This window comes from Limanda limanda, chromosome 16 (assembly GCF_963576545.1).
Source record: "Limanda limanda chromosome 16, fLimLim1.1, whole genome shotgun sequence".
NCBI lineage: Eukaryota > Metazoa > Chordata > Actinopteri > Pleuronectiformes > Pleuronectidae > Limanda > Limanda limanda.
The window spans coordinates 7,193,567-7,218,167 of NC_083651.1; the positions used below are offsets into that span (position 1 = coordinate 7,193,567).

The 24,601-nt window shown below is 43.4% G+C and overlaps 1 protein-coding gene across 4 annotated transcripts in view; it reads right to left on the minus strand.

Moving 5' to 3' along the window:
• The window catches only part of hdac4 (histone deacetylase 4), a 111,778-nt gene that overhangs the window by 33,529 nt on the left and 53,648 nt on the right, over positions 1-24,601 (minus strand). For all 4 annotated transcript variants that reach the window (XM_061088173.1, XM_061088172.1, XM_061088175.1 and 1 more), the window contains 10 exons: positions 15,732-15,932; positions 15,459-15,604; positions 14,416-14,566; positions 12,199-12,319; positions 10,078-10,196; positions 4,477-4,605; positions 4,276-4,382; positions 3,519-3,638; positions 2,915-3,122; positions 2,046-2,263 (listed from right to left, as the gene is read on the minus strand). In XM_061088173.1, coding sequence (XP_060944156.1) covers positions 2,046-2,263; positions 2,915-3,122; positions 3,519-3,638; positions 4,276-4,382; positions 4,477-4,605; positions 10,078-10,196; positions 12,199-12,319; positions 14,416-14,566; positions 15,459-15,604; positions 15,732-15,932 — 1,520 coding nt within the window. The remainder of the gene's footprint in view (positions 1-2,045; positions 2,264-2,914; positions 3,123-3,518; positions 3,639-4,275; positions 4,383-4,476; positions 4,606-10,077; positions 10,197-12,198; positions 12,320-14,415; positions 14,567-15,458; positions 15,605-15,731; positions 15,933-24,601) is intronic.

Here is a 24,601-nt window from a genome sequence, read left to right on the forward strand (position 1 = left end):
TAAATGGAGACTCCAAATTGGCCGTAGGTGTGAATACGAAAGTGAATGTTGTACCCGCCAGCTCCAGGTCCCCCTGCAGCCCTCAGTGGATAAGGGGTAGATGATGGATGGATACAATTGTTACTCTACTATTAGTGCATGGTTACACAGATCACCAGCTCAAGATTATTCTCGCTTGATCACACATTGTTTGCTTTTAACAGTTATTTAAATCTTAACTTAAAGCAGCATTAATCTCAAAGTCTGACTAAGAATCTGAACGCATTTTGCATGATTTGCTAACGCTCCCTCCTCGTTCCAGGTCATGTCTTGAGTGTGGAATCATAAAAATAAAGCACAGATCATTAAGCTATCTGAGCTTTAAATGCGGTGCAGAACGTTGTATGGCTCCAGTTCACTGAATAAACACCATCCTCTCTGTGCTTTTTCCACAGTATCAACTTCAACATGGACGAGAAGTTAATTGAAAAACGTACAACTTGTTTCAAGCTTTGCTGTTAACACTTGAACGGTGTCTGAATACAGCGAAAATGTAGAAAAGGGATTAGGGCGGGTGGTAAAAACATAAAGTATTCACACATGTGAGTAATGTGTGAGGAAAATAACTGAAGAGAAACTTGGAGCAAGTGTTGCTTTAAAACCGATTTAAGGATTTTACAGTGGAAGTGGTTCTGCTGATGACAGGGGGATTACACATGTGGTTTGCATTTCCACAAACTGTAAACCTCTGATTGGAATGAATCATATTATAGCAATAATAATTTGAAAACACATCTTTTGTCTATGTGATGCTGGAAATGTGTTCATAGTCAGCTCAATATTAAAAAAAAATAAAACAGGAAAAACTAAATTCAACTTAACACAAAATATGGGCACAATGAACTGCTAGCAGGAAGTAAACATTGGCTACTTCAGACTTATTCATTGTCAACCTTCAGTTTTACAATAAACTGTCACTTTTTATTGTTAGTGTGGAGGACGTTGTGTGCAAAGCTTTATACAAACAGTCTATGGTATTAGTATTAGTCAATCAAAATTGGACTTTATGAAGACAACTTGCTAAAGAGGAAGTGAGTCTATGAAGAGATCTGCACCCATGAATGTCAATAGCTCCGTCTCCAGTACAATTAACATGCAAAGCCAATAAGATTCACGTTTCCTGAAATATTCATTCCACATACAGACAGACAGACTTTTGGAGAATTAGTAGGTTAATTAATTAAATAAGATTATAAGAAACAAAAATATAAGAAAATATATATGATGATTCTAAATGTATTATTATTTTTTTCAGTACGTCATACAACCTCAACTCTCATATTCACATTTTGAGTTGCCTGCATAAGAGCATTAACACAACTTACAACATGAAAATAACCTGGTTTTACTCCTGAGCTCCAGACTCACAACAGCCTGCAGTCTCGAAGCAGAGGGACTCACTGACAGCAACACAAACATAATGGAGCTGAATCCTACAGGAAGTTCTGTACACACACGCACACACGCACACACACACACACACAAACACACACACACACACACAGTGTGACGCACGCACAAACACAAAGAGACATCTCCCTCTTGACAATGACACTTACAGCGCTGCAACTCCCCTCATCACGTTGCACATACACACACACACACACACACACACACACACACACACACACACACACACACACACACACACACACACACACACACACACACACACACACACACACACACACACACACACACAGTCGCATATATAAGCACACACTTACACACACATCGACAAGGATGCAGTAGGTCATTTCCTGTGTGACCAAATATGGAGGCGACTTCCTTAGAGCACAGTTGCCAGGGTGACAGGGAGAAGTAGGGATACATGAACAGACACAAGAAAGACTGCTGAGGAGACTTGATAACTGCAGGCTGATTCATCCTGCTCCTGGACCCGAGGCAGGATTCACAGACATTAACCAAATCAGTGTCGTGTAGATGGACAAATAGTGACACACACACACTATCACACACACACACACGCACACACACTGAGCTACCTTGTTGATGATGTGCTGCTGCTGCTGCTGTTGGAACAGTTGCTTGTGTTTCTCCAGGAACTGCTGGTGCTGCTGCTGGACCACCAGCTGCTGCAGGGCCTGGGCCTGTCCACACTGCTGCTGGGGCAGTGGGGCTGACTGGGTTCTCCCCAGGGGACGGTGGCCCCGTGCAAGCTTGGAGACGGAGGGAGACTGCAGCGAAAGACCACCAAGACCAACTGTGTGGAGCACAGAGTGGTTAAAGTCAATTTATTATCATTCTTATTATTTTAATAAACACAGTCACATTTAAATATCTGCGGCTACAATAAAAAAAATGTACTTGCTCACTTAATTGTGTCCAATGCCTCATGGTTGTGAGGCCCTGCAGGCTTTTGTGTTTAATGAGTTTTCAGCACGTCAGAATTTATGTGATTAAGCTGTTGAGTAAAATGTTTTGTTGCTAATAGGATTACATAAACGAGTCTCAGGTCATAAAAAAATCCATAACTTTGCTTTGAGTACAAGGCAAAGGTGACGTTACATTTAACAGTCCAGCGATTTATCTTTAAAATACTACTGCCAATTACTACTAAGTACTTATTCACTTAAAAACTTGCAGAACAAGAGTCTATAGTGTGAGAGTTATGGTAAAATAAAAGAGAAAGCTAATCAAACAGAATTACACTTTACAATTAAACTTACTGTATGTCCCGTCATCCTATCAAGAGTTTTCTGCATGTATTACAACTGTCAAATTACAGATATGTAGCCAAGCTAACAGCAAGAATAAACAGTTCTGTATAACATATGTTTCACAATCATTAATTGAGAAACCAGCTACTCAATGTTGATCAGTAAGGAAAATGGATGTTGTAATGAACACTGACCCACTGAATTATGGCTCTGCTCCAGCAGCACCATGTGTTGGAGGAGGGGGTTGTGACCAGCTGTGCCCCCTCCGACCCCCTCCCTGTCCAGCGCTGAAGATGCCAAGTAGGGGGGTAGGTGGGCATTGGCCAGGAAAGGAGGGGTCAGAGGAATGCCCTGCTGTAACGCAGAGAGATGACTCTCACCATCTTGGTGTCCTGATACCACCTACAGAGAGAGAGAGAGAGGAGAGAGAGAGACACGAGGAGTGAGAAGAGGATGACACAGGCAGACGCAGATGGACGGAGACAGAAGGGTCAAATGAGACAGAGAAGGAGTGAGATGGACAAAGAGAATCAGAGCGAGAGACAGAGGGACTCGAAAGATGCCAAAATTCTGGGATCGGAAAATGACAGCTCAGAATCTGCAACCTTCATGTACAGATTGAGAACGACAAACGCTCTGTGCTGGTTGGATTACCATTATTCTTTATCGTAAAGTCACCTGTCAGTGAATGTTGTCAATGCATTTCCAAGTGTCAAAACCTAATTTCCTGTGCATGTTTTGTTGTTTCTACCCAGTGCTACATCGTAAAATTGTATAATAATGTATCAATGAACTCACATTGTTAGTGAGGCCTGTGGCTGGCAGTCCCAGGGTGATGTTGGGCAGAGACGGAGACGTGTATAAAGACAGTCTTCTGAGAGAGCCTTCCCTCGCCACCAATCTCTGAAGCAGGGAGGCCTGGACACACACAACCACAGAACATTGCAGTAAATCCTATTTTACACACACACAAACTAACTTCAATAAACACAAATAAACAAAAGTTGAGCTTCATCCTAATTATAAGTAAAACTCTAAACCCAAGTCTTAACCCTCAAACAGAATAAGATAAAGAAGAAAAATGTCTTCATGTTGTAAAGTCTGTGACTCAAAATTAACCAAGTACACAAGTACACACGTACACACACACACACACACACACACACACACACACACACACACACACACACACACACACACACACACACAAACTAACTTCAATAAACACAAATAAACAGAAGTTGAATGCCTCATCCTAATTACAAGTGAAATGCTAAACCCAAGTCTTAACCCTCAAACAGAATAAGATAAAGAAGAAAAATGTCTTCACGTTGTAAAGTCTGTAACTGAAACACACACACACACACACACACACACACACACACACACACACACACACACACACACACACACACACACGCACACACACACACACGCTTCCATTAAACATAAACACTGCTAATATCCTCCACGAATCATCTGGTGACACACTCAAGTATTTGAATCTGCCGTCATACGTCATACACAGGCACACACGCAAACTGATGTGTGTTACCTCTCCTGGGCAGCTGGAGATGATGACCCCATTCTCACTGGGGATGTTACTGGAGCTGTTGTTGGGGGAACTGGGACCAGAACCTGGTGCACTGTTGCATGCAGACTCTAAAATACACACAATACAGAAATAACATTAAAAATGTTTTTGTTCTGGTAGAATAATTGAAACAAGATATAATGGAGCAACAAAACCACGCACCGGCCACATCGAGGGAACGCTTCTTGGCAGTAGTGATGAGTCCATCTTTCCTGCGGAGGAGAGGGCTGCTGCGGCGCTCGGTCACCTTCTGCTTTAGCCTGGAACGAAGCTTCAGGTTGGGCTCAGAAGCTGGTGAGATACAGAGAGGAACACGGAGGATTTACTCAAAAGGTAGAAAAAAATAAAACGGTTCGGTTACTAGAGATTGTTGTCTTATTTGATGAGACACGACCAATAACTTGAAAAAAAGAAGGTTGTCCAGAATATATTTTTCTCCCATCCCACCTGCAGCAACAGGAGACCACTAGGTGAACGAAGTCAAGTAGTTGATATCAAACTGGATGCTGAACTTAGCCTCATAAATGTGTTGAAAATGACAGGTTTTTTAGAAACAGCCGCTCTGGCACTCAGCTCTGTGATAGATCGCTGGGCCACACGAGTGGGAGCTTGTTCGCAGGCGTGTCGTCGGGCTAATGAGCTCGTCCCTATAGGCCACACTGTATGTGTTGGCTGACAGATTCCGGAGCTGAGGTTAGCAATCATCAGGTGACAGCGGGGAAGCGCTGCAACAAGAAGGGAGACGGCCAACTGGCAGCTTTCTTGACCCCACGCTTAATGATGCTGCCTCTGTGCTTTTGCTAATGAACACTGCTTGTTTCCAGACACTTTTAATTTGCGTGCGTCTTGGTGTGTGGGTATGTGTGTCTGTGTGTGTCGCACACTCTACATCTCTTGGGGCTCTGCTTGCACACAGATGCTCCCGAGCTGTATTGGTGAGTGGCTTGTTAGTTTCTGGCCAGGCTTGGTTCAATGTCACTCGCTTCCTGCCAGATTACACCAAACACACAGGCAGTTTGATTCCACTTCCTGCTCCACTGGCTTCCCTCTATTAGCTGAAGCTGGACAGTTGACCAACGGCTGACCCTGCACTCCGCCAACGACCTAGTGTCAAAGACGTTCATTAGCCTAAGAGAAGGAGCCGGGACTTTCTGCTTTGGTCAAGTGTACTATATACCTTGATAGAGGTTTTATTCAGGGTCATTATCAACCCTCGGGCGCTTGCCTCCAGCAGCTTTGAATGCTAATCGAGAGAGGATGAAGCTTCACTAAGTTTTAATGTACTCCACAGAGGTGCAAGCACTACACCTCCCGGTCAGTCAGGTTGAGATGACCTATGGTGGATCTATAACGTCTAAGTACCTTTTCAAATGGACTTTCACTTGTAAGGGAAACTATGCTCCAAGTTATGAAACTCAATTATTTAAAAAAGTGCTTCTCCAGAGTGGAGAGCACTCTTTCATTCTCTTCATTAAGAGGGAACGGGCGGGTCGGGATGTAATGCTTTGCTGAGAGCTCTATTGCAAAAGGAACCGAAGTAGTTGAAGCTTTTTAACATCTATTTTTATATCGGCTATTCTTACGATAATTATTGAAATTTAATGTAAAACAATTATAGAAAATGACTTGATATTTCTATTCACCATATCAGACTGATACAGCCAATTATGGATTTTACGGGATGCTGATCTCCGTCATGGCAGTAACTTTTATAGAATCACAAAATAAAAGCACGCCTGTCTGTTGTATACCTGTAATGCTTTAAATCGAGTTGAATAAGAGCGTTAATTTCAAAACGATTTGAACTTGGGTCTGAAGGTTGTGTCCATTGCCTTACAGACCTCTGCATAACAGACATGTAATGCATGAAAAATGACAGCAGTTCAGTTCATCATTCCAACTTATATACAAGCCACACATCACGTGAACAGTAATGAAGCAAATGCAGTTAAATTTTATGGAAAAAATCAGCAATAAAATCAATGCAAAACAACAGAATCTGGTTAATCATGGACGCCCAGAGCTTATTTCAGATAAACCAGGTAGGATGAACACACTATAGTTGTCTGTGAGCCATGTTGCTACCGAACGTACGTTAACCATCCCCCACTCGTAGGATTTATTGACAGCGGCTGCAAAGGTGATCGAGACTGTAGGACTATCTGGTGGGAGCCATGGAACAAATTAACCAGAGACGGGGGGGGTGGGGGTATTTCTCGAGTAATTAAGAAATGGATAAATAAAAAAAAAGGAGTGGACGGAGCAAGAGATAAGCTGTGTAGAAGGTGAAACGGAAGGTTAGAAGGAGGTTTGGACGACAGCAGAGGAGGAAGAGGAGGAAGGTGAAGTGGGGCTTTAGTCGCAATGGGGGTGTTCACCTCAGGACACTGTGACTTTGAAGGGTGTTAATGCCGACTGGGCAAAAGCGCTCCAGTGTGCACACGTGCGAACACACCCGCTGCAGAGGGCCCAGACTGGTTTAACTGCTGACTCTGGCATTTTACTGTAGCCCCCCCTCTCTCTCTCTATCTCTCCATCCATCCATCCCTCCCTCCCTCCATCCATCCATCCCCTGCCATCTCTCTTTCCCTCTAATTCCCCCACTTCTCTCTCCCCTCTTCTTTGTGCCCTTTAGCAAAGGTGGATTTGCCACCTCGTTCTACTTGATGATGGCGAGGACAATAAACAGCATTTTCTCATCAGACATCCTTGCACATTCTGATTATTGTTGCTCGGGTCTCGTCAGGTAACAGTATGTCTTCTTCTGTGTTCCTGCTGAGGTCTAGCCACAGTCCTCCTGACACTACAAAAAATTCCACACAAGCCATGAGAGGCCAAAGTGGCTTTTGAGAGGAGGAAGGATATCGCACAATAGTCCCGGTCGCGCTGTATATTTACTTTATATGCGTCACATCCTCAATGTCATGTACTGTTGATATGTGGCCTCAAATGACATGTCTCCTAATTGTCTCTCAAACACAATTGTTCAAGACAACTGTACAAAAATCCTAAACCTTCCCATGCGATGGCACATCAATAGCAGATTAAACAGGGTGCTTAGGATTTCAACAGGGACTGGAGGAGGATTGCTTTTCTGATACATAACATATTGATCGGTTGCTCGTCTGTTTTGACAGATTGGAGTCCCGAGCTGCTAGAGTCATGCTGGGGGAAGCCGTACTGCTCCTCTACAGAAAGGGATCGATGAAGCAGTTTTCTGAAACTCATCACTGGTGCTTCCCAGAAACAACATATATGTGGTTGATGCATTAGACAGATAGGTTGGATGGACACAAATAGACAAGCAGACATTTGGAGACAAAGATTTGTCTTATTTTACATATTTTCTAGTACGAGAAAGGCAAATCAACCAGATTGAATCGATTGAAAATCTATATACAGCTCAGGTATTGTATAAACATTATATTTGTAGCTACACATGTCCTTAAATGTAACATCAATATATTTGAACATCTCCTCTGTGTAAAGAAGGAGAACAGTATCTGAAGCATTTTCGATGCTCGTATCAGAACACCAAGAAGTCTGATAATAAGTGAAGACAAATGGAAAAGCAAGGATTGAGTGTTAGAATGACAAGTTATCTCCATTAAAGTCAGAGGAGATGAGCCGGTAGTTTAAAAAGTATAATGGAAGAGAGACAGCTCTGGTAATAACCACTTTAAATTGTTCTGCAGCACAACCTCACTCACTGCTCTCTGTGCTGAATATGAGCATTGAAGGGTAGAAATTGAAACAAAGAAAATAAAAATGTTGGCTGTTGAGATGCTGCATGGTTTAAATATTCAGCGCACAGTGTGGTATGGGACTGGGACTGTCTGACAGAGTGAGGGAGAAGAGAAGGGGTCATCGTGACAAGTCTGCGTCTGTCATGAAGGCCCGACAGACTTCCTGCCGCAGCATTCAGAGTGGCCCTCTGTGTTCCATTATCACAAAGCCTCCAAGTCTTGGACAACGACCCCTGTTGTAATAAACTGTACGCCTGGACTTGCAAGAGAGAAAAGGAATTCTTTACGTACATTTATAATTTACACGCATACATTTCCCACATGGGTCACCAGAGGCGAAAACGTCATGCGTGACAGTTCCAGGCGTCAGAGCGGCACACAACTGTGGCGACCACTGTCAGTCACTTCCTCTTGAAGACAGTTCATCTTTGTGTCTGCCCGTCTAATCTCGTCTTCTCACTAGTGACACAACAGTTCCTCCACAGCCGCACCATTAGTGTGCACATGTGTAGTCAGCATTCCCAATATGCATCGCCTCACAACTGACACAAAGACCAATGCCTCCAAATCTCAAACTCCACTTTTCCTAAAATATGATATTTCTCTACATATGCACGTTCACGTGTATGAAGTAAACAGTTTGTTTTGCCTTGTGTCAGTGTGAACTGGGAGCTATGCATATTTCTTTGCAGCACTGGGGACAGTGCTCCTTAAAGTTGAAACTTGGGCTCTGTGGATGTGTGCCAGCTCTGACTCCAGCTCACGGCAGGTGGCCGGGGCTGCAGAGTACACAGAGTTTGGCCTCCAGCTGTGAAAGCAGCCAGTGATACTGCCAAGACAGCTGCTGACGCAAAGTGAATGATCACAGCTTGGCCGTGTGTAACACAGACAGGCGGCCGGAGAATCTACAGTGTGATAGCAGGAGGCAGGAACAGTGGTTTGCTTCAGGGACACTTCTCGGAGGAGTTACATTCTGTTTTGTTGAACAGTGGGATTTATAACCTCTCTGAGGGAGTGTGACTTGTATGTGTTTGTCAATATCAGTGTTGAATCAGTCTACAACAGGAGAATAGTTAAAAATCACACATTTCTTTCTTTAAAGATCCGACACCTGTATATGTATGTGTGAGATGTCTCTGTCATTTTCACACAGAAAATGTCAGACCATGGTCTAAACCAGGGTTTATGTCTTTGTTTACATTTATCTCAATAATAACTATTCTATGACATATGTACTTCCTGTTGTCAATCAAACATGGGCTGTGTCTACCTATACTTGACATTAATTGGTTTGTAGACGTGCGTGCATCTGACAATCGCGTGTGGTCAATTTGGTTATTGTATTCACAACATTTTTGAATAAATATAGTAGTTTTTAAGTTTTAATTGAGAAAATGAATAATCTAGCTTTTAGAAATATCTACATCATAATCATTCATACATATCATCAGAGACAAAGAGTACAATAAATCCTGTGAGCAGCTTCTGCATTTTTTTCTGCTTCTATTGTTTAATGTCGTCTCAACTTCCTTCATTTGGCCCAAAAGTCTGAACTACGCCAAATAAATGTTTTCACACACACTTGGGAATAAACTGAAAAGTCAGAGAGTCCAGGCCAAACAGGGTTTGTGTAAAAGCCCCTCAGTAACTATGGAAATGTTGTTATTCTGCTTTTATTGACTTTAGGGTTTCAATTGTTCTGCTTACAAATTTTTCCACTCTCTTTCAGTCCATCTTCATTGACATAAGAGAGATTCAAAAGACCCCCCAACAGTAACCTTTTACATCGTTTTAAATATAGTATTTTAGAGGATCCTTTTAATCCTCCAGCAGCTGACTCCAGGTTTGTGGGCCTGACTTTGAAACCTAATAAGCCATTTCAATTGCTTATGCAGGGAAAAGGAAGATTAGGTTGCCCCTCCAGACTGACAATGGGTGGGTGGCTGCAAGAGGTGGAGGAATATGGATGACAGAAAGTCACAAAATCTCACAACCAAAGCATGGCCCCAGTCTGTACCTGTTTTACGAAGAGGGAAGTCATCTTTTGAGTCATATGTGCCCAGCAATGGGTGGTTGTACGCTGACAATGCTGTTTGGGGCGGAGAGCTCTGGTCCAAAGAGCTGTGCTGGGTTTTTCTACAAAAAAGATAACAAAGAAGACATCAAACATTATGAGCGTGAATTTGCAATGTGATGTTAAGAAGTCTTTACAGAGAGAATCTTGGCTCTTTGCAGGGGCGTCAGCTGCACAGTAAAAACATCCAGGGCTGAGCCCAGAGCCCGGGGGCACAGAGTTTATCTAATGTAGATTCAAATATTTTGCCCCTAGTTTGTCTTTCACATTTAAACAACGCAGCAGGAGACGACAACACAGTCGCGACATAATCGTGCTGCTCACGCAGCCAGTGTGGACGCTGTAATCTGATTACATGGGTGCTGAAATGAAAAGCTAAATGTTCCATGTCCCACATGCGCCGGTTCAGTGTGACCAGGAACGTTCACCTCTGCTTGATGTTCAGTTGCTGTGATGCACGGGTTAAGTTTGTGACTGAAAATATTCGGGGCTAAAGAAAAACGTTGGGGGCTACAGCCCTGGATGCCCAAGCCAGGCGACAACCATGCCTCTAGTGCAGGTCACCTGACTTTCCATACACACAAACACATATATTTATTTTATTCGACACTTAAAAAGACAGCGCAGAGTGTTGACAACAATTTGAGTTGATTAGAAAAAGGGACAAGAAATAGAGAGAAGGGAAAAGATTCTGAGAGCTGAGCGCATCCTCGCCTTGTTTTTATAACCAAACGGCAGCAAAGAGACTAAGGTTTCAGTTTCTGTCTGAAGGTGAGTGAGAAACGCAGAGAGACAAGGATGGAGAAGGTGAGAGATGAGAGAAGAGACGAGGCTAAAAGAGTCGATAAACGTATGGAAGAACAGAGGAGAACACAAACAGGTAAGAGACCAAAGAAAAGGGTAAATGGTGATGACAGCGATAACCATTTTCCCTGCTGATGGCGCACACACTTCGGATTCCACCAGCTCCCGCCTTGGCATAAAGCCTCTTCAAATATTTAAAGCGGTGCCATTGTCTTCTCTCTGTGCCCACTTCAAACAGACGCACACTCAAACGCACCTCAAAGAGAGCCAGCTGTCAATCACAGACAACAAACACGCTGAGAGGAAGAAAGGCTCGTTCCTTCAACATGTTCTCTGTAGTGTAGGTCTAAGGAGGAGGACGCCACGAGAGGCAAATGTTGATATTGGGAACTTCTTACACCGCACGCACGAAAACCTATCAAGGACAGACATCCACACCAGGGGGGTGCACGCCGCCACCGGGTTTGCCGCACGCCGTGAGGGACTTTTTTTTAAGGTCACTCATCATTGTGACTTTTATGTTTGGTGTTTTTTCCAGCGGTAGGATTTCTGAGCTCCGATATGAAAAGACAACAAGTAACAGACTCATGAAACCACAGAAAACAATATAAGTTCATAAAAATGGGGGCTTCATTAGTGTGGAATGCTTTTTTTTTTACCGTTCTTCTTTTATACCCCCCCCCCAAAAAAATGCTAACAGTGAACAGTTAACATTTAAGATCAAAGAGTAAGAGCATTAGCAGTTGTTCATTTCCGCTGCAGAGGTTTGTTTTCACCGCCGGGGATTAGGCAATAAATATAGAGCAGACTTGGTGGAACTTGGTGGAAGGATAGGACATGAGCCAAGAAAGAACCCATTTCCCAGGGAATATTCTCTAAACATTAAAAAAAACTGCATATTTGGTGACTTATATCCATGAGTGTGTAACATTTGGTGAAGCTTGGATGGATTTAAGGGGACTGCCCTGGTGGAGGTACGCGCTCAACTGAGAGCCACTTCAGTTCTTTAAGAGTTAACAGTAACTTTATAACACCGGGGTCACAAAGAAATAGAAAAAAGGGAATTTTGAGAATGCGACGATGACTCTTTCCCTAAAAGGATGCACATTTAAAACTTCAGGCAGCAACATGATGAGAAACACTCAAGAAACCAAGAAAATGCAACTCACACTTGATTTTAAACATGATTTTAACCGGCGTTCAATGAGTTAAACAAGTGAGATCCTGAGCGGGTCTGTCGCGGCCTGCTGTGACACTCACCCATACCAGTAGCGTGGGTCACTGGGCAGACAGTGGTTTAGATTTCGCTGAGCAAGGGCTTTCTTCTTGTTCAGGACAAACTCCTGAAGTCGCATCTTTACCTCTGTACTGGCGATGGCACCTAAACAGACACAGAGATACAGGAAGAAAGGAATGTAAACTAAGCACAAATATAAACTATGCACTGACACACACACAAACACACACAGACAGACACACACACACAGCCCTGTTGCCCTTCACAAAATTGCAACAATTTCTGTATTGCATCGCTGTAAAAGTCAGCGCTGTACTACCTCTGTTCAATCAGTGACACTAATGTGGAGATTATGACAACATCGCTCCCTGCTATGACACATAATGTGTTTGGAACTGCATGCACAGTTGTATAATCCTGCTCAGAGATTCGCTGAGATTCCAAAAAGACGACAGCACGGTGCTGTGTAAAGCGCCTGGAAGACACACATCATGAGTTTCACTCCGCTCCCGGTCTCTCCTCAATTACCACCCTCATTTCACAGCTACAAACAAATTGTCTGGGGAGGCAGATGAGTGAGAGGGAAAGAGAGAGGCCATTAAAAAAATATATCACAAACAGAGTGAGGCGGGCGATAAAAAGGGAGGGAGGTATCTCTCTCTGAATGTGACAGAGGGAGTGATATCAGGTGATGTGGCTAGCTTGAGGGAGAAAGCGGTAAAAAAGACGAGTATGTGAAAATGACAACGACTAATATGTGATCTCTAAATCATGGTGCAGCTGGAAGTGCTGACATCCCAATATGTCTGCTTTGCCACTGAAGCAAATTGGCTTTTATGAGACTGCCTTCCATGTAATTTACAGCAGCACTTAACAAAGCCTCCTCTGTTTACAACCCGATGCTCTCCTTCCATAGACGTCAAACTGTAGGCTCAATGGGCCCGGCGGAGGATTGGCTGAGAAAAAAGGTCAAGGAGAAAATAGTGGCTCCAAATGTGGGTCCATCACTAAGTATAAAATCAGAGGGATTCATATTGAATCGTTTTGCAAAATCCACATCGTAGGCTGCCCAGGGAACGCCCACATGAGAGCATTTAACAGCCACACAACCAATACTCTGAATAAAACAGCATCTGTGTTTTGATGAGCTTATTTAACAAGTTATGAGTATGAATAATGAGCACGCAGGTGTTTGCAGCAATAACCAAAATAAAATTTGGCTATTTCATGCAAATGTGCAAAAACACACACTTTCCTACATTACAGGAGCCATTCAAGTGCTGCATGAAGTGGATGCAGATATTGTGCTAACATGCAGTATTCAGTAAGTCATGGCAGGTTCACTCGTGTGGAGCCTTTCAACGACCAGGCAATTCAAAGCGAGGCGAGTCTTTCTTGTCACCTTCTATTTATGTTGTGTAAAACAATTACAGGAACAAGAGCAACTATTGGCTTAGCACAGCTAAAATTGAAAAAAGCTGTCCTCCTACCTAAGAAATATGCCTTCATAAGTTTAAAATCTGGAGTTTTATTTGCCATAACAAAGTAAAAGCACTCTGCAGCTGGGTGAGAGTGACTCTAGACAGGATAGATAATATCAGCTTTTTCAAATCATAAGGATAAATGTTAAATCAACTTTAGTTTCTAGGTTTTTGCCATCAGCTATTCAGCTATTATAATATTTACATACTAAGTGAATTGCTGACAACTTGGTTTGTCAGCACTTACTTTAGTGAGAATATTGTAATACGATGGCAAAAGCAAAAACAATTTAATAATTGATTCTTTAAAGGTCAAGTCAGGGAATTGTCTTTCATTGTATTGCTGTAAACAAAATCTAATTGCGTCAAACAAAGGCGTCTTGAATGTCTTGGCCATCTCGTTCTGATCTTCTCTTTGCTAAACGTGCAAGGTCAGGCTGTTGGGACTGGTGATGTGAGGCCAGGTGCTGTGACAGAGGGACTCGAAGGGTCAAGCGTCTCCGGCCCCTGCTGAGGCAAAATGGCTCAGTGCTTCGGCACAGTTACAGCAGATGTTGGCGTGTTCAGGGGGCAGAGAGTGAATATATGTTTGCTGGATCATGACAGCCGTGTTAAGAGCTTAGTCATAACTACTCACTGAACCATGGGAATGCAAACTCACCAACACACATAATAGATTTTTTCAATCTCATATAATTTCCTCTGGGTGCACTGGACTGATGCTCTTTTGCCCACTCATCATTATACGTTGCTACTCACTCTCTTGCCCCCGATCCTTGTTTTTGAGCTGTTGGAGTTTGTGTTCACGCTGCTGCTTCTCCATTTGCTGCTTGTGACGTTGCTCCTCCATCTTCCTCTGATGCTCCAGCAGCTCCTGCTGGTGTTTGAGGGCCAGTAGATCCTGTTGGTGCTGGTGGAGACAAGACGAGGATATTGAGGGTAATGGATTGTAAAATAGGACTGTATAAAAGCAGCTGTGTGAAATGTATGCCAGGTGCTCCATAGTGAATACATACTGTTTGACCCATGTGTGTAAAATATATTTATGTCCGTTCATAAAGTAAAATAATAATAATGATTTGTGGTAATCCAAAATAAGATATTTAATGTATACCTGGAATATTACATGTCGAAATACATTTAATTCAAAGATATATGGATGAATCACTCAGCCATGTATGAAATAACATAGGAAATGAATACGGCTAATTTTTTAACATTGCTGTGCATTAGAAGGGTAGTGATACAAAAATGATTTTTAATTCAAAAGTTTAGTAAAAAAAATTATTAATTAGTTTACTGCAAAGATATATAAATATAAAAGTCCGATCCCTTTTGACCCATGTTGTGTATCAAAGGGTTAAGAGACGTTGTTTTGACAAGGTGCAGTCCATGGCTTATTGGAACCAATAATTAGAGCCTTTTGAAAGCACATGACATCACCAGCCTGGAGTCCATAATGAGAGCCATGTCGACCTGTGCTCTGAGCTGATTGGAAGACACACATCTGAGTTATTTTCAGCCAAGACTGATTGGTTGACTTTGTGGTCACAGCAACACCAGGGAGGCTTTTTAGCAGAGTGAGTCGCCTACATGATTCACACACACAAGGTTTACTGGGACCAGTGGTCTTGTCCTGGAGATGACTAAGCAGCAGTGCTAAATGCTGCCACCAGATCAAATTACAACATAACACTCACTAAGTGTACAAATACACATGCTTTCTGCTGTCCTTGAGAAGGGTGCATTTCTGCAGAGTAGAGGAGAGCAGAGGAGAGGAGCTAGATCTCCCACCACCTCACCTTGATGTGGTCCTGCAGCTGGACTTCATGTTGTCGTGACAGCTGTTCATGCTGCCTCTGGAACTCGGCGATCAGAAGCTGTCTCTGCAGTTGCTGCTTGTGTTTGAGCACCACGAGCTCCTGTTGCAGCTGCTGCTCCGGGTGGCCTATGTGAGATTGGAAAGAGTCTGTCATTATAAGCAGATGAGGCAAGGGATGCGTTTGTAGTAAAACTTCAGGGTAAACAACTTTCAGTCTCACGACACTATCAAGAAACAGCTCATCCTGACTCACTGACGACTTGCCCACGGCCTGGCTCGGCTGATAAGGGACAGGCTGTGGAGACAGGTGGTAGGGGGTGTGTTTGGGGAACCAGGCCGAAGGGAGGCTGCTGGTGGTGGTGGTGATGGTGGTCCACTACGCGCAGGTCCATGGGAAGGAGAGCTGTGGTGGCAGGGGGCACCTGCGTGGGCAGCGCTGCAGTGCTCACATCCACTGAAAGAGGAGAGGGCCACAAAGGGAAAAGGACAAGAAACTTTCAGTGCAAAGAAGTTGACGTCAGCTAGAAATTTAAGGTTTATTCCAGAAATACAAACATATTCCATCAACAATGACTTTTACCAGAAGACAGATTCAATCACACTCTTCATACGCCCATTTGAAAACTGAAAACAGATAAAAATAAAGACTCCCATCAAGAAATGTAGTGTGCCTCCTTTTCCCTTTAGGATTTGATCTGTAGAAATAACCATCTTAGCTCCAATATGTGGAGCATGTGCACTGACATTACACTTCACAGTGGTTGCGGTTGCTTGTAATGAGCACATAAGTCTGTTTTATAGTTGTATACATTGGATAAGAGGATTAGCTGAACACCAAAAACAGATAACGTGTCTGGGATTTAAAGAGGCAACAGTCTGCTGCTGTGCTGAGAGCAGAGTGTCTAGGATGCAGCTTCGCTTCCATGGTGTTTACAAACATCTGTACAAACATGATTCTCAGGAAACCCCAGTGCACACACTTTCACACAGACTTTCTGTACACAGACAAAAAACTGACTGACGCACACACACAGGTGGCATGATGAAACATGGCAGCAGAGGTCATAAACAATCCTCATGTAAGATGGGTTTTGCAGCAGGGATTTGCTGACACGCATTCAGACTCACTGTGCCTGGTTGTGTGTTTCCACTTCCACTGTGTGTCTGTGAGCAGTAACTCTACATGTGGCTTACTCTAACTGCATTGCAGACAGTGTATGAGTCTTTTCTAAAAAGAATGCAAAGTGGTGCCTGATATAGGGCTTAAAGGTTCAGTGTGAAGGATTTTGTGACATCTAGTGGTGAAGTTGCATATTGCAGCTGAATCCCCCTCAGCCCTCCCCTACCGTGCATGAAGGAAAACCTTATGGTAGCCTTCGGAAGTCATACAAACATAAATATAAAGTATCTAAATAGAAAGGTCTCATTCTAGGGTAAAGACAACAACAATTCATACAATTTAGTTGATTTCACACCACTGGAAATGTCCCTAGGATTATTTAATATTCAATTTCTGCAGATAGATCCCTTTCACCTAAATCTTCCACGCTGGACCTTTAACAGCTTGGTTCCAGAAGCAAAAATCCCATCGATTCACTGAATATAGTTTTTGATTATCTGACAGACTTCCCACAGGCTAAAGGCCGGAGCATGCTTCTGCGTTGTCAGGGGCCCGCAGGCACGCAGCTGTAACGCAGGACTCGTTCTCATTCATGGTTTTCAAACCGTTGCGCGTGTTGCCATGCAATGTTTTTTGTCGAAGTCGGCCCTTCTTCCTGTGTTGCACGAAGAAGAGCGATTTATTTACATCGCCACAGCGGCTCCTCAGAGCCTTTTTCTGGCGGAAAAATCCGCTGGTTAGTGACGGGTTATACTAGTGGTCATAGTTTCGGATCTCTTCTGCCAAGTGCTCTTCTATTTGGTCCAATAAATTGGCATAATAGCCAAAACAATTGATTGCAATAACAGTCAACTTTACCACGTTAGCTGGTTGAGAAACAATTTCTTAGGAGAGCTCTAAGACTTTCGTCTATCCAGTAGCAGTTCTCCCGACAGAATGAATAGACACAGAGATGCAGTACAACTACAAACTGCATTTTAATTTTTTTTTCAATTCTTAAGCACTGAAAATCAACCGTTTTGTTGTTTTTTACACAGATTTTCCTAGATTTGTTTGAGGTTTTTAAATAAAACCAACATGCAAAACCAAATGTTAAAACTTCCTTCTATGGACATGCACACACGCACGCACACACGCACGCACGCACGCACGCACACACTTACACACGCACACAGGCACGTGCGCGTGTAGGCACATCAGGGGGCCGCGGATTACTTTCTAGTCCGAATGGTGGTCCCTGGGAAAAAACCAGTTGAAAACCCCTGGGCTAAGAGATTGTGAAACGATGTTGTGATTCTGTAGAAGTAACCGGTCTTTATGATGAAATGTGTTTTTAAAAAAATTTGTTATTTGCTATGTCAAGGAGAAGTACTTCACTACCCACATCCTCAGGTGTAATTGCAACGTCTCTGATTGGTGGAGCCTGCTGTTACCATGGATTTGTATACCACAACTGGTCAGCTACATTCAGATCATTCAGCGTTTAGCGGAAAGTTACCTTAATAAAGCGTGTTGGTATCTAGTGAATAGCAGAGGCTTGTAGTGCTGCTGAAATGCACGCAAGCATGCACGCACGCACACACACAATATCCCTGCATCCAAATGGTTGACATGCAAAAGCGAGTATTAGTGCAATAAGATTATTCCTCCCAAACAAGCAAACAACACGGCAGCTTACACACAAATCGTTTTTTTTACAATCCTACAACACAACACATATTCTAATTCTAATAAATGTTTGCCAACTTTAAAGCCCTGGACATGTAACTGGAATATGGCGTGATGTGCTCAAACACGGTCAACACGCTACTTTATGTATTAAAAGCACTTGCAGGATTAATTTTTCTATCTAAAGCAGGCGATGCTATTTTTAGTTAAAGCCAGTATGCAGCATTGGCTACAGATATGACGACATGTGAAAGTTCTCATGCAGCAGAAGGATTTGTTGATTTGTGCCTGATATCTTTCATGATTCAGCCTTTTCTGATCAATATCTGCCCTGTGGAGCACCAGCATGCACCATGCCAAGCACTCTGCCACTCATCAATACTCCGAGACGAGTGGGGAGCATCTCCGTAACATGGATGTCCCGAGCGTCCCCAGTGACCAATGAGGTGGCGCTGGAGTTGCAGTAACTTGCTGAGATAGCCAATGACATCTTTGGCACCGGGCAGGTTTCTCAGAGCAGGAGGAAACTTGACACCACCCAACGGGACAGTGGGGGAAAAAAAAAAAGGGTGTGGCCAGCCCAGGCCAGACATGCTGGTGCTTCACTGGTGCATGTGTGTGTGTTGAATTGTTTCACTATACCCGTAAGGACTTGTTTGAGTGTTGGTGGACATCAGGAGTAACCATGTTTACCATGGAGGTTATGTTTACATTTCTGTTTGTCTAACTGTTAGCAGGAATAAGCAAAAACTACTGAACCAATTTTTTGGAATCTTGGTAAAAGGATGGGGTCTGAACAAAGGAGGAACCCATTCAATTTTGGAGCAGATTTCGTATTTTTGATTTTGCAAAATCAGTGCAGTGCCCATTCTAACCCTTCCTGTATGGACTGGGCTGTTTGATTGGCCTGTGGTGATGCTGGCTGCAGCTTTCTTTCTGAAACTGTAAAAGTGACCTGCAGTAGTTGAGCTGCTGCTGGACTCAGTCCACAGAACCCCCCCACAGGAGAACACGTTGTTGTTGCCGTTGTCGGGAACAAACCGTTGTCATGAACGAAAAATGTCACTTATGTTGATGAGTCCTAGCCGCCGCTGCTACAGACTACCTGTTTATTCAAAGTTTATTATTATCATGTATTCAAATTGGCCACTGCCTTCTCCTGCGCCCTGAACAATGCACACGTCAAGTGTGAATGCGATAAGATGAATGGTTCTTGATATGCGTTCCACAGTCAGACAGAACTCTGGAAATTATTTGACAGACAATGCAGAGACATTTATGAAAATTCAGGCATGTATGAAGTGCTATTATGTATATGAACAGGTGCAATTTCAGATCCAGATGAATCCAATCTCAATACATTTATAACAATATGGTACTAAAAGGGTCAATCAGCCTTGGCAGAGGCAAGTTATCTCCGAGTGCCCTTCTGGTTTTCTGTTTTGTTTGAAGTAGGCTTTGTGTTAATAATGCAATAATGGAGGTTTCATCTTATTTTTTTAACAAATATAAAACCAAGCATTTATTAGGGCAGGAAGATGCAGCTTAAGATGAGACATGAGGAAGGAAGCAAGCTATGCATGTACATGTTGAGTGATCCCTGGACCTCTGACCTGCCAACGTGCATGTTTGACACTGCACCGCTAACAAGCCAATAGAAATGAGGCGCAGTGGAAGATGCCGCTGTTTATCCTTCTCACAATACACAGTCTGTGCCAACCTCTCGTGTTACATAAACAAAGCTTTTCCCAGTGACCCGTGGTAACCTCCCCACCTCTCGGACCCGCCGAGCACGCAATACATACACATACATGCCCGTCAACAGTTTACCGTTTAATAAGACATAACATTAAGGTCAAACAAACAAAACATTTCATGGGGGCCATCAAGCACTTCATCCATCAGTGCACTTCAAACAGTGCCACTTCGCACACTGGGGCCCTTTCAGACAGACTCCGGCGCTAGCCATTCTAGTCATGTGGTGGCAAATATGTATGTGGAGCATCACCTCAATTAACGCCTTTTCTACTGTGCATTTTCCCATATGGTCTTACGCCGGAGAGCTTCGGACACAAAGGCCCGCCGCCCCCCGGTTTCTCAAAATGGGGCTCGGGTGGGCCCCTGAAGTTAGACTGGCACTCGCTCTCGACCCCACGCTATTTATGTACGCTTGCCCTAGTGCCTTTCTCAATAGGCATGCCACAGGGGCTTCACAAGGGTCTGTTTGTTTTCATAAACAAATTGCGCTCCCACCCCCAAAAACTACAAATTAAGAAACATTTGTACACGCTTCCATGCGCTCACATGCAACAACAAACAAACACCATTCAGATGAAGAAAAATTACAGAGTATGCACATGCATGGAAACGCATGAGTGAAAAGTGTCAATTGTGAAAGGTGAATAAATAACTGAATAGTGTTTAGTATGAAGCTCCTTTACTTCACACTGCGTCAAACAAGTAACATTTGTATAAGTAACCTCACCTGATGCCCTGACCGACTCTCCCACAGCAGCAGCATGTTGTCTGCTCTTCTCCTCCTCTCCTACATCTCTCTCTTCATTACCTACAGCCATCTCTTCCTAACCTTCGTTGGTTTATCTGGAGATATCACAAACTAATTAATTGAATTACTAATCTCACAGGTCGGAATGTTCAGCTCTCCCCACGTATGCTTTCCTTAGTTTCTTTTATATTAGTTACGCTGATGCCTCTGGTCCTGGCTGTCTTTGTGCCCCCTAAGGACAAGGATTGAGGGGGGGAATAACTTAGTGTATCAATAAATATATTATATATGTGCAGTCCATATTTACTAGTAGATATGTACCTTTCCAGCTACTTATCTGAAATTCAGATTCAGAGTGTGTACGGAGAAGTGAATGAAATAAGGTTCTATCCATTTGAAATGGTAAGAAAAAATAATAGATATACCTGTGGTGGTCAATTTGTATTGAGTGGTGGGCTGCAATATTCTCACAGAGGAGATCATTCGAAAATATATCAAACACAAACATCTGCAGAGAAGGTGACGTGTAATAACAACATGATTCATAAGACAAACAAGTCGACGTGACTGTCTCTGCAAACTAAAGCCACTGAAACTACTGTGTGCAGCTGCCTCTGTGAACAACAGGTAGCCTGAGCAACAGGCACAAGATTAAACAAAGAAAAAGACTGGATGCAAGTCTACATCCAACACAAAATGGCAAAAAGATATGTTTGTTAAGATACGTTTATTTGTCCCAAACACATGCACAGACATGCACAAGCACACTCATGCAAGGAGGGAAATTTAACCTCTGCTTTTAACCCATCTGGTGCAGGACACACAGAGCAGTGGGCAGCCATACGGCGCCCGGGGAGCAGATGTTGGGGGAGTAAGGTGCCTTGGTCAGGGGCACTAGACAGGGTAGGGAGAATCCTCTTGTTCTTTTTGGACAGATCAATCCAGGTTCGTCTTCTTGTTGTTTCTCCGTGGAGTCGAACTAGAGACGAACCAGAGACCTCTTCTGCCCATAGTCCAAGTTTCTGCCACTAGTCCACCGCCTCTCCCATACTCGTTTGTATGGATTTACTGAGCTTGTCCTTGGGGTACAACGAAGTATATACTTGAATGTCTGTGTGAATGTTGCGTTCCATTAACATGGCCGGTCGCTTCCCAAACTGTGGTCGCTGGCCCCACTTCAGCCACTTATCCTCGAGCTGAGGGGCCACGAGAGCCGGCGGCACAGAGAGAGCTGCAGATAGAGGTGGTGCAATCACTGGGCGACCAAGCTACTCAGAGTTGAACCACACTGGCTGGCCCATTACGATGCACTGAGAGCCAGAGATGACAAGCTTATGATACTGTATATGTCAACACTTTGGCCTTTACCTGAACCACACAGACTTGTTTTTCTAGTCTATTAATGAGCTCAGGGTAAAAGCTTGTACTTGTCTAGTCTCATCTTTTTGGCTGAATGTATGTGATAAAAGACTTTTAGACTATGCAAAACCTTGGCATGATATTGGATATGGAGACACATGATTCTCCAAAATCAAAATTGATCCGAAACTGCTGATATTTAATCAGATCTCATTTCTAAACTGCCGGGACCGGTTTTCTCACTGCGAAGATCTCAATTTGTTCGAAGGTTCTGCTCTGGCTCTTTAGAGAGTGTTTCGTGGTGTTGTCAAAAGCTTTTGACAGCAGACAGGATTCACATCTGTGTCACATCAGTCTTGAGGCGTCCACGGTCAGGCTGACACGGCTCTGTGGTATCACAATACTGTTACAGTTCTACCATGACAACCATAACAGGAGGTCTCGAACTAACGATCCCCGGAGGCGTGTTTACAATAAACAAAAGCTTTGTGAGGAGCAACAGGCCAACAGGGCGACGTGCACCTGTGAAGTAATCGGCACGGCTTACGAGGATGGCACTCTGTGAATGTGGCATGACTTTATGGTGCCGTGCCAAATGAAGGAGAGGTGGCCGGACAAGCCGAGTCACCCTGACAGCACCGTGCATGATAACATACCTGCAGCAGGCATGGCTGAGCGCTCAGCAAGCCGCGCTCATATTCACCAAGGGAAAAGGAGCTGCTCTCTTCTCATGAACATAATAGATGGAAAGTCAAGCCTCCACAAATGGAATGTCTGTGCATTGTTACATTCGTCACGTGAAAACTGTCTAAAATGTCAGGAATTATATATATTTATTAGGGCTGGGCAAGTTAACTCGTTTTAATCGAGTTAACTCAAGTGATGAGTTAACTCGATTAATTATTTTATCTCGCATTAACTCAGGTTTAATTATTTATTGTTTTATTGTGAAAGTCAGGCTTTTATTTTGTAAAAGTCTGTTGCTGACTGCTGCAGAACAGGAAAAAAGAAAATAATTGGCGAATAAACAATCGAGTTAACTCATCACTTGAGTTAACTCGATTAAAACGAGTTAACTTGCCCAGCCCTAATATTTATATTTATAAATGAGTCCGGTAGATTCTAAATGTGTCCGCGTCCCTTCAGCGGCTCAAAGACCATACATGGTGCGAAGGGAAGTGAGATAAACTCTGTTGATTTCCAGACGGGAAATTGTGTTTACTTCATGTTGTGAGATTCCCTTACAATAAGACGTGATGATGTGAAATAGCTTGAACCCACCAAAATAAAACTCTCTCTCTCCTCTCCTCTTCTCTCTCCCTCTTCTATTCATCCATCACTCTCTCTCTCTCTGTGTGTGTCTCCCTCTACGACTCTGGCCCCTCGCTCCACGACCTCCCTCCTCTCATCCCCCCTCTCCCGTGATCAGGCAAAGATTATGGATCACACAGAAGGAGTTATTTATAGAGCAGGATTCCCAGAGGGAGCTCCTGGCCCCCTCCTTGCATCCGTGCACTCAGACAAAACCCCATGCATGTTTAATCACAATTCATGAGGAACCTTTCATAGTTAAAACACAGAGGGCGTGTGTGATTAAAAAAATAAAGACACAGACAGGTGACAGCGGTGCTAAGCTTGCAGATTCAGAAACAACAATAATTGCTGACATAAAGTTTCTTAGCTGTGAAAACACGCACACACGCTCTCAGAATAGGGAGGCAAACGCCATGGCGACTGGTGGGATTGTGACCTGCAGTTGGTTGGACAGGCGAGGAAGGGGTGGGGCTAGAGACGCAGGGAGAACCAATGGTGGCAGTCAACTGATTCAACAAATGGCCTGCATGTGCATTCAGCTCAATGCTTTACTTAGAAGTGCTAATACTAAACAGTAAATGGTACATTGCATGTTCCTGGTGTGTGGTCACTTGTTGTTTTCTTAGTCACCACAGCTCTAGTGGCTTCATCCCTCCTTTCTCAAATCAGTGCAATTGACAGACGGAGCAAACCGGCTGGGGTGAAGCGAGTGAAAGTAACTAATCTGATCTAATAATTTACAGATTTACATGGAGATAATGGGATTTCAGGTTTGGTATACAGAGATGCACAGCACTCCATCACACCCCTGTGAAGTCAGAAGATTAACTGTTGGTGCTGAGTGAAACTGGGATGCAGGCACACTTTACAGACACCACACAGAAACCAAGCCGGAGCAATGTGTGGTGACACTGCAGGCACACTGTACAGACACCACACAGAAACCAAGCCGGAGCAATGTGTGGTGACACTGCCGGCACACGGGCCAAACACCAAGATGCTTATGAAACTGGTTTTATTAAATGATTCAAAAAGGTGGAAAATGTCATCCAGTGAAAACACTTCTACTCCTTGAAGAGTGCACAGTTTTCCTTTGAATTACAAAGGAGCCCTTTAAAGTCACATAATAAAAAGACAACTTTCCCATGTTTATCCA